The sequence below is a fragment of the Osmerus eperlanus genome, chromosome 17 (genome assembly GCF_963692335.1).
Source record: "Osmerus eperlanus chromosome 17, fOsmEpe2.1, whole genome shotgun sequence".
In the NCBI taxonomy this organism is placed as follows: domain Eukaryota; kingdom Metazoa; phylum Chordata; class Actinopteri; order Osmeriformes; family Osmeridae; genus Osmerus; species Osmerus eperlanus.
The window spans coordinates 11,696,200-11,711,754 of NC_085034.1; the positions used below are offsets into that span (position 1 = coordinate 11,696,200).

At 41.0% G+C, this 15,555-nt stretch overlaps 1 protein-coding gene across 3 annotated transcripts in view; it reads left to right on the forward strand.

Annotated features, from left to right (window-relative positions):
• The window catches only part of mkln1 (muskelin 1, intracellular mediator containing kelch motifs), a 44,114-nt gene that overhangs the window by 2,469 nt on the left and 26,090 nt on the right, over window positions 1-15,555 (forward strand). For all 3 annotated transcript variants that reach the window (XM_062482857.1, XM_062482855.1, XM_062482858.1), the window contains exons 2-6: window positions 56-125; window positions 1,941-2,083; window positions 3,707-3,795; window positions 4,147-4,256; window positions 4,969-5,161. In XM_062482857.1, coding sequence (XP_062338841.1) covers window positions 1,956-2,083; window positions 3,707-3,795; window positions 4,147-4,256; window positions 4,969-5,161 — 520 coding nt within the window. In that variant the 5' untranslated portion in view covers window positions 56-125; window positions 1,941-1,955. The remainder of the gene's footprint in view (window positions 1-55; window positions 126-1,940; window positions 2,084-3,706; window positions 3,796-4,146; window positions 4,257-4,968; window positions 5,162-15,555) is intronic.

Genomic DNA, 15,555 nt, shown 5'->3' on the forward strand with positions numbered 1-15,555 from the left:
GGGGTTAAATGTTTAATGCTTATTCGCCACGTATTCCCTTTCTCCCTCTCTGCAGAAACATCTTGGTAGACAAACCCAATGACCAGTCTTCCAGATGGTCGTCAGAGAGCAACTACCCGCCACAAGTAATGTGCCACGCCCACCTCAATATAAACCTGTAGCTAAATCAAATCCCATGGCACAACCCCATCACCTGTCAGCATCACAGCTAAACTCGGATAATACAGAAACGTCCGTGCCTTACTTTTTGTATACCCTAAAGACTGAGTGTCTTAAATAAAGTCCTCTAAAAAAACATCTTCATTTAGTAAACAAGGCCCAGTTATGCCACACATGCCATTTATAGGTACTGACTAATATAAAATAATTACTCACATTTAACCTAGTAACTTGCTTATGACCCAAGCTCAAGAAGTAATTTCTCTGTGTTGGCTCTTCAACCCTGTTTTAGTGCAAGACCAGAGGGATCCACACATTGCTAAGAAGCTACAGTATCAGTTTATAAAAGAACCAACTTCAGAATCAGGTTTATTCGCCATGTATGTTATACAAACATGGAATTTACTGTGGCAGGGAGGTGCAAAACACTAAACATATACAGTAAAAGTACAAAAGTTTAACTATTTCTAAGAACTAAACAATCTAAGAATACAACAATTTAAATATAAAATAAAATATATATAAAAATAAGAATAGAATGAGCAGCGTGAATGGTCAACATAGTGCAATCGGATACTGAGATAAAGTGGCTTATGCATACTGAATTGCCATTAGATGGACTTATAATAGTTAAATAAGTGAATGAATGTCAATGGGAGTCCTTGGCCTTGTTGAAGAGGCCAGTAGCAGATGGAAAGAAACTGTTCTTATGGCGTGAGGTATTGGTCCTGATGGACCAATGGTATTGGTCAGGACCAATACCATCAGGACCAGGGTGGGAAGGGTCGGCCACAATCTTCCTTGCACGCCTCAGGGTCCTCGAGGGTCCTTCTCATTTAGGACAGGACATGAATCTTCTGAAACATTCTGTGGGAATATAAATCAATATATCTAACTGATACATTAAGGTGTCTGCGATGCTTTGTCAGTTGGAATTCTTATGACTCTGAGTCTCCAGGGTTGGTTGATAGCTCGAGTTCCGGAAAGCCAATTCAATCAGTGTCCTGCTTGAATGTCTTTTAGAATCCCACTCTTCCAGTCTGTCAGTATCTGCAGGGCCAATTATCCTCATATGGTTAGTGTAAGTTCAGACGATTTAACTGGCCGTTGAACTGCCAAACTAGCCCATAAATTTAATGGTTCTCCAGTCTGTGCCCGTACTGCTCTGTTGTGTGGTTGTGTGACGACGATTATGTAACAGACGTGGTCTTGCAAGTTCCGTCAGAGTTTTCCGGACCGTGTCCATCCTTCAACGAGGATCGAACACGCCATCTCTGACTTCCCAAGCGCCACCACTACCAGCTACGCCAAAGAAAAGTTAGCTATTTAATGACGGGGGTGGCCTGTTACATACTTGAGGAGTGAGTTTCACCGATTCACACCGGCTACATTCACCCTCTGAAACTCACTCCGGCGGCTAGCTAACGCTAACCTAGTGAGATCCGGGTCCCGGCACCAATGTGATGAGTATGTAACAGACGTGGTCTTGCAAGTTCCGTCAGAGTTTTCCGGACCGTGTCCATCCTTCACCGAGGATCGAACACGCCATCTCTGACTTCCCAAGCGCCACCACTACCAGCTACGCCAAAGAAAAGCTAGCTATTCAATGACGCGGGTGGCCTGTTACATACTTGAGGAGTGAGTTTCACTGATTCACACCGGCTATGCACAACAAGCAATAATGTTAGGAAATCTGGAAATGTAGAACTGTCTCTCTCTCTCTCTCTCCCCCCCTCTCTCTCTAACACTAATTATCTCTCTAATTCTATTATTTACTTTAGTACTTGATTCTAAAAATGGAGAGGCCAGCGATAGTCCAGAGCATCACATTTGGAAAGTATGAGAAGACTCATGTCTGCAACCTGAAGAAGTTCAAGGTGTTTGGTGGCATGAGTGAAGAGAACATGACGGAGCTCCTATCCAGGTGAGGGTATAGGGCCAACGAATCACAAGGTGCTATGTTACTGATTACCTAGAACAGGGGTTCCCAAACATTTCAGCCCACGACCCCTAAAATAATAGGGCCAGTGACTCGCAACCCCCGCATGGCTAAAATATGCTATTTCTAATTGTTTTGATTTCTGGAAATCATCTTACAACCCCCCCTCGCTGTCTTGCGACCCCCCGGGGGGTCCCAACCCCTACTTTGGGGGAATGTCCCTGTACTTACTGTAAGTCGCTCTGGATAAGAGCGTCTGATAAATGACTAAATGTACTTTGGGAACCACTGACTTAGAACATGTTTTATTAGAGGAAACCTATTGTTTTTATTAGTTTTATTATTATTATTATAAATCTTCTCCTTGTGCCACAATAACTCAATGTTATTGGTCACACATTTTCTAATTTGGCACATTGATACTATAGGTCAGTGGGTACCACCACACCAATAATGGGCTACATTGGACCATAGGGGGCGCCACAGGCAACGACCAAAAGTCAGATTTTCAAAGTGATGGCATTTCCACCCCATTGCTCCAATTCTGAAACTTGGTGTTTATTCCTCATTTGTCATGAGGAACAAAAAATCCTCAAGGACCCATAAGGTCAGCCATGATGGATTTTCCTGTACAGCGACATTTTGCGAAAATCTTCAAAATTGGTCTCCTCTTAAACAAAAGTTCGAATTGACTTTAAATTTTTTACAGATGTGTAGAATCGATGTCTTTCAAAACGTTACTTGAGAGAAATGAATCAAATAAAACATGGCTGAAAGGGGTGTATTTATGTAAATGTCCACATTGCCACAATATCTTTGTGTCAATCAATCAAATATCATTTTGACTGATGGTTTTTCAAACCTAATAGGGTTCAAGATGACAACTCTGAAGTACCACAAACAATTTCACCTTGGTATGTCAAAGTATGATTGAATTAGAGCAGTTTCAACTTTGGCTGAATCAAACAACGCTTACCATAGGAGAAACGGCTTCCTTTTTTTATTCAGTAACGACCACATATTCTCAGCCTTGAGGGTAGCTCAATGGGTTGAAACGGTGTCCTAAGTGCAAGGTCACAGGTTCGAATCCAGTCACAGCCTTTGGGCCTGTCATAATTTTGATTATCTTTTTAGTTAAACAGGATGACATCATTCTGAAATACCATGTACAATTTCACATTAAAATGTCAACCGTTTCTTAACCTTTGTCCCATAGCTGACCAAAGCTAATACTCTGCCCTTTCTATTCATCAAATCTCAACAGCTGGTGTGTAGCAGAGAGGATAGAGACTGACTTGTAATCTTATGCTCATGAGTTCCCATTCAGCCTGTTGTTAGCCAAACATTAAGTAGTTTTGCTCTCTTGTTGTCCAACTCTTGACCTTCTACAATGTATATTTGTATAATATTTTGCGGAGGAACCCGTAATGCTGTTTGCAGCTATATTTATAATTATATAAATATATTTTTTTGCAATTTCCTTACCATTTCCCTTCACTCAGCGTAATGTAATGTCTTGGTTCTCGCACTTGAACTTTGTACTGGAAACCTTGTGGGAAATGAACTGATGTCATCTTTTGACATCATCCTTCTTCCTGTCCTCCTCAGTGGCCTTAAGAATGACTACAACAAGGAGACGTTCACCTTGAAGCACAAGATTGATGAGCAGATGTTTCCATGCAGATTTGTCAAAATAGGTGAGGACGAGTGAGCCCCTCGGTCAAGTGGGGAGTCCTGCTTGACATGAGTGGAGGGCTGAAGGTCAGCATCACTGCTCAGCCAGAATTCTGTCTTTTTTTCTTTTTCTCTGTCTCATCTCTTTATCCATCTCTGTATTTATCTCTTTCTTCTTTCTCCATCTCTAAATCTCTTGTTTTCTTTCTGTCTTGTGTGTCGGGTTCGCTCTCTCTTTGTCTCGTTCTCCCTCTCTCTCTTTCTGTCTTGTTCTGTCTGTCTCGTTCTCTCTCTGTCTTGTTCTGTCTGTCTTGTTCTCTCTCTGTCTCGTTCTCTCATTGTTTCTCTCTTTCCCTCTCTCTGCCACCTCTCAGTGCCTCTGATGTCCTGGGGCCCCAGCTTCAACTTCAGTATCTGGTACATAGAGCTGCACGGCATCGAGGACCCGGAGGTGGTGCAGCCCTGCCTTAACTGGTACAGCAAGGTAGGCCTGCATCCCACCCACAGCAACACATACACGCCGTAGGGTTGGCATTAGTTCAAGTTCAAGTCTTTTATTTTCGGATGCACAGAACGTCACAAAGTCAGACTGGGCACTGAAATTCTTTGGACAATACACAGCACAGCAACCTGACATAACATAACATATAAGTACTGTGAACATAGCTTACACCTATGATAAGCAAAAATATAATAAACCTCCTAAATATACACAATAAAAAAACAATATAGTATACTAAACCTATAATACACATAATAACCAATACTAACCTTATAAACCTATACTAACCATTATTATCCTCACCAACATTATTCATAACATCTTGTAGGTTTCACTTAGATCGGTACATTTTGTGTTTGCAAACTTTACTGCCTCAGCTGTTGTGGTGTTGCTTCATATTGTTTCTTGATTGTGCAGAGTGATCAGAAGATTTTTAAATAAAAACTGGCCTCAATTTTTTTTGGAAACCCTATATCTCACAGTTTTAGGGCCCTAGCCCTGGTAAAATGACCAGCTACATCATTTCACTAAGTCATATCAGCACATCGGAACGTATGAACAAATTCTAGTCACGTGAAATCACTCGATCATTCTAATTGTATAAGAGGAGATTGATTGCTATAAAAGGGGGGATTATTTGCATATATTGAATGTTTTTGCCAAAAAAAAGCCCCTGCCACCCATGTTCCAGTAGTACAGAGAACAGGAGGCCATCCGCCTGTGCCTGAAGCACTTCCGGCAGCACAATTACACGGAGGCTTTTGAGTCGCTGCAGAAGAAGACCCGCATTGCTCTGGAGCACCCCATGCTCACACACCTGCACGACCGCCTAGTCCTCCAGGGGGACTTTGATGCCTGCGAGGAGCTCATTGACAAAGCTGTGAAAGGTGAGCCCCCCCCATGAATATTGTTTTGTAAGGACGACTTTAGTGTTTGGTTGCTAGAAAAGTGGTAGCAACTTTTTATATATTCTTTTAAGAGTAAATAAATAGAGAGGGTACAATTTCTGGGGAAATTGTAGGGTGTGCTTGCTTGCGTCAGTTGCAGATGGGTCCGTTTATTAACTGTAATTTTTACAACTGATATTTCTGTATATTTTATATAAAAATAGGTACTTATTATTTATGAAGATTGCATAGATTTAAAAGCATACATTTGTTGCTGCTCATTTACAATTCAAAATACAAAAAGTGAGGTGTAGAATGAAACGGTTGTCTTCTCATTTACCCTGCAAGAGGGAATAGTGATAAGCTATAGCAGCCTCACTTGAAAAGTTGGATCAAACGAAGATATTGGGCAATCTGGTGTAAAAATGGTCCTGACATCTATGACTTAAATGTCACCTTAAGTTTTTCCTTTCTAGTGATATTTTCAAGCATTTAACCTACTCATATTGCATTCATTCATTGGGAACCCCATTTGAAACAAGCTATTCTAACAACGTTGTCACCGGCAGTATTTCAGATGGAATTGCGATTCAAACAGTACCATCTGCTAACTGAAAATATGACCTCAAAAAGGTCCTAGCTCCTCCGTCGCACCCACAGTGTCTCTCTCACAGTCCGCCACACAGTCCCACAGTACAGCTAGCGTTATGTCAACTATAGAAACAGATGAAGGTTTTCAGACACCACCATCAAAAAAATAAATCACCGTTCAGGATATTATTTCCTTTTTCTTTCAGAGCTAAATGTTCGCCGTTTCTCCCTCTGTAGCAGGTTTAGAAAAAGAAAAAACGACACCAGCGCTGCGCCATCTTAATTAAGTTTAGATCAGACTTACGGCAACATACAGGCACATGAGCTCAAATCAAAACTCAGCAGGACAGATGTAATCTAACATTGGCCACATAAGTTGTCAGTCTTAACTAGTAATATGCATAAACATTATAAACAATTGAGCAAAAACATTGCAATTGAAAACAAGACCCACGCTTCCTCCAGAACTTTCAACTGTACAATAACAACGTAGTTTTAAACTTACGGTAAACAGTTAGGAATAAACACGGTATATGCGCTTACTTATATCAACAGATGAAGGTTTTCAGACACCCAAAAAATCACTGTTCAGGATATTATTTCCCTTTTCTTTCAGAGCTAAATGTTCGCCGTTTCTCCCTCTGCAGCAGGTTTAGAAAAGAACGACACCAGCTCTGCGCAGCTGCCACCTAGTGGGCATTACCGCAAAGTGTTTGCCACTGCTGAAAAGTGTTGAGAATTAAAATGACTCAATTAAAACAAAGTGGCATACCCTGAGCTATTTGTGTCTGATAATAATTTAAAAAAAATATGAAACTCATAGTTTGTGTTTTTTTACTCGTGTTATATCTGAATGAATATTTTAGCTTCAGTTCAAGTTAGCTTGAATGAATATACAAAATGTCCTATTATGATGACAGATATTGATCACACAATAACATCATCCCTGATTAAATTGTGCTACGAGCAAGCTAGCTGCTGTTGCTAGCCAAACTTCACTGAGGGGATTGTTTGAATGCGCCGGAAATGAAAAACGTTTCTTTTGACATAAAGTTTAGGCTTTGACATTGAAGACAGCGACGCACCACACAAGCTTGAGTTTAAATACATTATTTAATGTGACATTACTTACCGGAAAAGGGTGGAGTGCAATCTCCGGGTCGGGGAGGAGATCTTGTCCCAAGCGGAGGAGTTCAAGTATCTCGGGGTCTTGTTCATGAGTGAGGGAATGATGGAGCGTGAGATCGACAGGCGGATCGGTGCGGCGTCCGCAGTGATGCGGGCTCTGCATCGGTCCGTCGTGGTGAAGAAAGGAGCTGAGTCGAAACGCGAAGCTCTCTATTTTCCAGTCGATCTACGTTCCTACCCTCACCTATGGTCACGAACTGTGGGTAGTGATCGAAAGAACGAGATCACGCTGGAGGGACCATGTCTCTCGGCTGGCCTGGGAACGCCTCGGGGTCCCCCAGGAAGAGCTGGTGGAAGTGGCCGGGGAGAGGGAAGTCTGGGCCTCCATGCTTAGGTTGCTGCCCCCGCGACCCGAAGATGATGGGATGGGATGGGACATTACTTACTGTACATGCAAGTCTTGAATTGCTTAAATGTTTGATGCTGCTAGTACACCAGGGCGCTAGTACACATACTTGCTGTGCAACAGTCTTACTAGCACATCTATGCATGTCGTATCTATGCGTCGTTGCTAGCATGTTCTGAAGTTGTGACGTTAGCAAGCACTGAGTTTCCTTCGTGCACACAATGCACTTTTTGCAGCAAAAACGTTTTACGCTGCTAAACCGTGCAACGGAACGTAAATAAAATTATAAGCAACGCAATCGCTAACAAGACCAACCTTTTGACACTGGCGTTGTCTATGTAGTCCAAATATTGAAGGATCCTTAGGGGTGGGAAAATAAAAATAATAATAATAAATATAGCTGCAAGCAGCGAAGGCGGATTCCTCCAACTGAATGTGCCTGATTCCACCTGCAGGTGGATCACAGACTTCCTGTCTGACAGGAAGCAGTGCGTTAATCTGGGAACACAAGTCTCTGACTCTCGGTCCATCAGCACTGGATCACCCCAGGGCTGCGTCCTTTCTCCTCTGTTCTTCTCCCTGTACACCAACAGCTGCACCTCTAGTCATCCGTCCGTCAAACTCCTGAAGTTTGCGGACGACACCACCCTCATTGGGCTCATCTCTGGTGGAGACGAGTCTGATTATAGGTGGGAAGCGGCCAACCTGGTGACCTGGTGCAGCCAGAACAACCTAGAGCTCAATGCTCTTAAGACAGTGGAGATGGTTGTGGACTTCAGGAAGAATACAGCCCCACTCACCCCCATCACCCTGTGTGACTCCCCAGTCAACACTGGAGTCCTTCCCCTTCCTGGGCACTATCCTCTCCCAGGACCTCAAGTGGGAACTGAACATCAGCTCCCTTACCAAGAAACTACAACAGAGGATGTACTTCCTACGGCAGCTGAAGAAATTCAACCTGCCAAAGACAATGATGGTGCACTTCTACACAGCCATCATTGAGTCCATCCTCACCTCCTCCATCACCACCTGGTACGCTGCAGCCTGCTCTTGTCCTTGGCAATGGACTCAGAACAGGGTTCCGAGTGCATGCAGCAAGTTTGGTGTGAATCCATCAAAGATTTGAGATACGACCCAACTTCCTGTTTGCTGGCGTAACGGCACATTTTGATTGGCTGTACCGGGCAAACGGTTTAGAAAATCAAAAAATCATGTCATAGCTTTTGTGAGGCTTGGTCTGAAGATAATCTCTGCCAAATTTGGTGAAGTTGGGACAACATTTGTAGGAGGAGTAGATAAAAAAATCAGTAATTCAAAATGGTGGCCGCATCAATTCGGCTGTTATCACAAGTTGTCACGTGTCATACATAGGATGTCCCAAGATATCATGAGATAAAGGAATCACAAAAAAAGGCAAACAAATTAAGTTATTGGCCAAAACACATTTTTGCTTCCTGCGGCCACGCCCAGTGATCACATGACACCAAATTGTTTCCGATTCGGGTAAACCAAGTCCAGCTCTCTGAGCTTTATGTTAGGCAGGTCGCAAGGAAGACCCAGGCCATATTGGCTTGTACTGACCATCCCCTGAAGGGGGAGTTTGAGCTCTCGCCTTCAGGAAGAAGGTATAGAGCTCCCACCCACAGAACAAAAAGATTTGGGGACTCTTTTGTTTTGTTATTGGGAGGCTAAATATGCATAAATTAATGGCATGAAGTATTCATGGACGGAACATATTCTGGGTTTTTAACATTAAGTGATCATTGGGTGTGCTCAAGCCTTCGGCGAGAGTTCAGAGCCCCACGAAAGCGAGACAAAGTCCAACTCTCGCCCCATAGAGACCAATGCAAATCTGGTGACAAAATCGTCAGAGAAAGCGAAAGAAACAAGATTTTGAAGCGAGAGCAGCCTTTCAAATTCTCTCTAACTTCAATGGAGAGGTGGGTAAAATTTGTCAGAGAAAGCAGGAAGGAAGACGATTTCGAAACTGCCGGTAGAGTCGTATTTGTGACCGCACAGACATATAAAGGACATCTCTGGTTTCGGCAGAGTCTTGGGTCTCGGAAAATATCCTTATATTTTGGATTGGACGTATAGTTTTGCGTCTAGGTCAACTTGTTTGAGGTGTGGATGCTAGGTAAATGTTCGTTTTTCTCTCTGCCTAGCTCGTTAAGTATCACAGCTGCACCATCACCGTGGCAACCAAACAAACAAGCACCAGGAAAGCAAAAGGAACACGTTTTTGAAACTGCAGGTAGAGTCGTATTTCTGACTGCACAGACATATAAAGAATATCTCTGGTTTCGGCAGAGTCTTGGGTCTCGGAAAATATCCTTATATTTTGGATTGGACGTACAGTTTTGCGCCTAGGTTAACTTGTTTGAGGTGTGGATTCTAGCTACATTTCTCTTATTCTCTGCCCTCAGCGCGTTAGCAATCATAGCTGCACCATCACCATAACGACAGACACGCACCACTCAGTCTCTCACACAGGTGATTGGTACGTTTACTTGACCATGAGAAACACGATTACTAGCAATTGTCGGTTTATGCCAATAATACGATTACTCCGTTTACATGTGTAATTAGTTATGCGATTACTCAAACACGTCTACATGATTCTTTTTTATTAATCGTTGTATGCTCCACGGACAAAACTTGCACCATCATCCTTCTGCAACAAAGTGTCGCCGTGTCTTCCTGTATCGGCCCTACTGCTGTATGTTTCATTCCATCAACACATTGAATCCAACTAAGAAAGCCGAGTAAACGCATAGGCTACATCTGCTACTGCTAATACTATCCCAACTATAATTTAATCTGTTAAAACGATAATATTCTTGTTACGACTAGCTAGCCTACTTCTTCTGTTTAACAGTTCAGCTTTCAGCTTCTCCCACATTGTAGGCTATTTTAGCTCTTAGCTTTGTTAATATGATGCAGTTCAGCTTCCACACTGCCTCTTTTGTGTGACTCACACATTTTTGAAATTCATTTCAGCTTGCGGGTATTTTCTCATTTCTCACTTTTATACTTTTTAAAATATTAAGGTTTTTGTGCAAATTATTCTCCCTTTAAAAGTAATGGTAAATCCTTTCAAATCATTGTTGGAATGCTGCTCCAGTCCCTTTCAAAAATACCTTTCGGTTGCTTTGAAGCTTCAGCTTATAACTTTCTACTAAATTTTCACTATTTTCAGCTTTTTTAGCATGGTCAGCTATCCCCATTCAGGTTTTCAGCATTCTCACTGCTGTTTCGCAGGAACAGCCGTTTCTAGTTGTGAGAATGCTGTTCAGCATTCTCACTATTGTTTTTCAACTTCTTAGTTCTTCCGCCGTTTTTTGGCCTTTAACTCGTTCTGCATACTTTAACCGATTCCTACAACTTTTGTATCAAAACGTTCAGCTCCTTCAGGAGATGATGGCTATGACTTTTGGTATTTCTCACTTTTATACTTTTTAAGACATTAAGGTTTTTGTGCAAATTATTCTCCCATTAAAAGTAATGGTAAATCCTTTCAAATCATTAAAAAGCTTCCTCCTCTTTCAAACGTAACTACTTCAGCTTACTTTCAGCTAGAGACACCATTCAACCTTTAAAATGTTCACAAGACATTCAGCTATTCCCAAATGATTCAGCTTTTTCAAATGTTCAGCCAATTTTGAATTATGACAGTTTGAAATACATTAAAATGTTTGCTCCTTCTTGATTTTTATGAATGAGCAGCAAGCAGAGTGGCACACTCTGCTGGCTGCTCTTTTTCTGATATTCAACTAATTTGTCAAACAAATTCCTCTAACGTTCATATAGTTTAACTTACAGAAACAAGTTATACCTTAAAATGTAGGAAAAATTGTCCTCTTTCAGCCAATGTAACTACTAAAGAGCTCACATTTACAGATTTTCAGCTATGAGCCTTGAAGCGAGAGCAGCCTTTCAAATTCTCTCACTAACTTCAATGGAGAGGTGAGTAAAATCAGTCAGAGAAAGCAAGAAGGAACAAGATTTTGAAACTGCCGATAGAGTCGTATTTCTGACCGCACAGACATATAAAGGACATCTCTGGTTTCGGCAGAGTCTTGGGTCTCGGAAAATATCCTTATATTTTGGATTGGACGTATAGTTTTGCGTCTAGGTCAACTTGTTTGAGGTGTGGATGCTAGGTAAATGTTCGTTTTTCTCTCTGCCTAGCTCGTTAGCTATCACAGCTGCGCCATCACCGTGGCAACCAAACAAACAAGCACCAGGAAAGCAAAAGGAACACGTTTTTGAAACTGCAGGTAGAGTCGTATTTCTGACTGCACAGACATAAAGAATATCTCTGGTTTCGGCAGAGTCTTGGGTCTCGGAAAATATCCTTATATTTTGGATTGGACGTACAGTTTTGCGTCTAGGTTATCTTGTTTGAGGTGTGGATTCTAGCTACATTTCTCTTATTCTCTGCCCTCAGCGCGTTAGCAATCATAGCTGCACCATCACTGTAACAGACACGCATCACTCAGTCTCTCACACAGGTGATTGGTACGTTTACTTGACCATGAGAAACACGATTACTAGCAATTGTCGGTTTATGCCAATAATACGATTACTCCGTTTACATGTGTAATTAGTTATGCGATTACTCAATAAACACGTCTACATGATTCTTTTTTATTAATCGTTGTATGCTCCACGGACAACTTGCACCATCATCCTTCTGCAACAAAGTGTCGCCGTGTCTTCCTGTATCGGCCCTACTGCTGTATGTTTCATTCCATCAACACATTGAATCCTACTAAGAAAGCCGAGTAAACGCACTCAATGGTAGGCTACATCTGCTACTGCTATTACTATCCCAACTATAATTTCAGCTGTTAAAACGATAATATTCTTGTTCCGACTAGCTAGCCTACTTCTTCTGTTTAACAGTTCAGCTTTCAGCTTCTCCCGCATTGTAAGCTATTTTAGCTCTTAGCTTTGTTAAGATGATGCAGATGATGCAGTTCAGCTTCCACACTGCCTCTTTTGTGTCACTCACACATTTTTGAAATTCATTTCAGCTTGCGGGTATTTTCTCATTTCTCACTTTTATACTTTTTAAAATATAAAGGTTTTTGTGCAAATTATTCTCCCTTTAAAAGTAATGGTAAATCCTTTCAAATCATTGTTGGAATGCTGCTCCAGCCCCTTTCAAAAATACCTTTCGGTTGCTTTGAAGCTTCAGCTTATAACTTTCTACTAAATTTTCACTATTTTCAGCTTTTTTAGCATGGTCAGCTATCCCCATTCAGGTTTTCAGCATTCTCACTGCTGTTTCGCAGGAACAGCCTTTTCTAGTTATTATTATATCAACTTCTTAGTTCTTCCGCCGTTTTTTGGCCTTTAACTAGTTCTGCATACTTTCACCGATTCCTACAATTTATGTATCAAAACGTTCAGCTCCTTCAGGAGATGTTGGCTATGACTTCTGGTATTTCTCACATTTATACTTTTTAAGACATTAAGGTTTTTGTGCAAATTATTCTCCCATTAAAAGTAATGGTAAATCCTTTCAAATCATTAAAAAGCTTCCTCCTCTTTCAAACGTAACTACTTCAGCATACTTTCAGCTAGAGACACCATTCAACCTTTAAAATGTTCACAAGACATTCAGCTATTCCCAAATGATTCAGCTTTTTCAAATATTCAGCCAATTTTGAATTACGACAGTTTGAAATACATTAAAATGTTTGCTCCTTCTTGATTTTTATGAATGAGCAGCTGGCTGCTCTTTTTCTGATATTCAACTAAATTGTCAAACAAATTCCTCTAACGTTCATATAGTTTAACTTACATAAACAAGTTATACATTAAAATGTAGGAAAAATTGTCCTCTTTCAGCCAATGTAACTACTAAAGAGCTCACATTTACAGATTTTCAGCTATGAGCCTTGAAGCGAGAGCAGCCTTTCAAATTCTCTCTAACTTCATGGAAGAGGTGGGTAAAATTCGTCAGAGAAAGCAGGAAGGAAGACGATTTCGAAACTGCCGGTAGAGACATATTTCTGACCGCACAGACATATAAAGGACATCTCTAGTTTCGGCAGAGTCTTGGGTCTCGGAAAATATCCTCATTTTATTGATTGGACGTGTAGTTTTGCGTCTAGGTCAACTTGTTTGAGGTGTGGATGCTAGGTAAATGTTCGTTTTTCTCTCTGCCTAGCTCGTTAGCTATCACAGCTGCGCCATCGCCGTGGCAACCAAACAAACACGCACCAGGAAAGCAGAAGGAACACGTTTTTGAAACTGCAGGTAGAGTCGTATTTCTGACTGCACAGACATATAAAGAATATCTCTGGTTTCGGCAGAGTCTTGGGTCTCGGAAAATATCCTTATATTTTGGATTGGACGTACAGTTTTGCGTCTAGGTTATCTTGTTTGAGGTGTGGATTCTAGCTACATTTCTGTTATTCTCTCCTATAGTCGAGCTAGCGCAATGGCTCTCCATAACTAAAAACGGTTCGACCTCTTTTCCACAATCGACCAAATTGGCCAAACAAGGTATGTACATTGAGCTTAAAGTGTACATAATCTAGCTAGATCGTTTTTATTTTAGCAAGTTTCACAGAAATTTGCAAAAATCGACTCTCAAGACTGTCATAGCTGACCGTCACGAACAGCCAACCCGGGGCTGGGGTAAGTGTTTGCTGCAGCTGGCGTTAATCCTACGAACAAACGCTTCGTAACTGGAAAGTTTTTACTTTTAATTGACGATATTGAACACAGATGTTAAGTAACTTGTCTTTACTCAAATATATTCTCCGTTTTCAATTTGAAGCAGTATCTAGCTTACTATAGGAAATCTCCCAATGCATCCTCTCTCTAGCTTCGCTTCGGCTAAAGTCAGATGGAGACGATGACGATGCATGCATTGTTCACGCCTATGGTGTTAATACAGTCTGTACAAATACCACTTTGACACACTTGCAAGAAATGATCCACTGGTTAGATGTAGCATGATCTTATTTAATACCCACAATACTATAGTTCAGCTTTTTTTGCAGCAGCATTTTAATCTGAGTTCAAGTAGCTTTTGCAGTTGCACAACCAACAAAGTCACGTAATGTGACGTGATTGAATTTAAAAGTTTTTATTTTTATGTCATCTTAAATTAAGTGTCTGAACAGGGCTGGGTGTGCAGGCACACATGATTAGTTTCTCCTCCACCTTGAACCTGAAACCTAGATTCTAGGTTAGAAATGTTGCCAGTCTGTTGCCAATTACCAACGGTTGCTACGTTTTTCCAGCAAGTTCAAGTCATTCCAGTGTCCTTTTACCTTCAAATTCGTTCAACCCAGACTTCAGCAACTGGTTTTCTGCTAAATTTTCACATTTTCCTGCAGCTCATCTTTCTGAATTTTTGCCCTTATTGTTTTGCATTTTTCTTCTTCTTTTCTTTTCTTCTCTTTTCTTCTGTGTTCTGCCTTCATCTTGCTCCAGGTCCTTTCAAAAATACCTTTCACAGCAGTACCTTCCAACTGCCATACTTTTGCATTTTCTTCTCTTTTCTGTACTTTTCTGCCTTCATCTTGCTGCAGGTCCTTTCTAACATACATTTCAGGCCTTTTGAAACTCCAGCAAATAATTTTCTGCTACATTTTCAAAATCTTCAGAATGATTTCTCTTTTTTAATTGTTCTTCTCTTTTCTGTAGTTTTATACCTTCGTCCAGCTCCAGCCCCTTTCAAAAGTACTTTTCAGGTGCTTCAGCTTATAACTTTCTACTAAATGTTCAAAATTTTCCGCTTTTTTAGCATGGTCAGCTATCCCCATTCAGGTTTTAAGCATTCTCACTGCTGTTTCGCAGGAACAGCCGTTTCTAGTTCCAACTTCTTAGTTCTTCCGTAGGTTTTTTGGCCTTTAACTAGTCCTGCATACTTTCACCGATTCCTACAATTTTTGTATCAAAACGTTCAGCTCCTTCAGGAGATGTTGGCTATGACTTTTGGTATTTCTCACTTTTATACTTTTTAAGACATTAAGGTTTTTGTGCAAATTATTCTCACATTAAAAGTAATGGTAAATCCTTTCAAATCATTAAAAAGCTTCCTCCTCTTTCAAACTTAACTACTTCAGCATACTTTCAGCTAGAGACACCATTCAACCTTTAAAATGTTCACAAGATGTTCAGCTATTCCCAAGTGATTCGGCCTTTTCAAATATTCATCCAATTTTGAATTATGACAGTTTGAAATACATGAAAATGTTTGCTCCTTCTTGATTTTTATGAATGAGCAGCAAGCAGAGTGGCA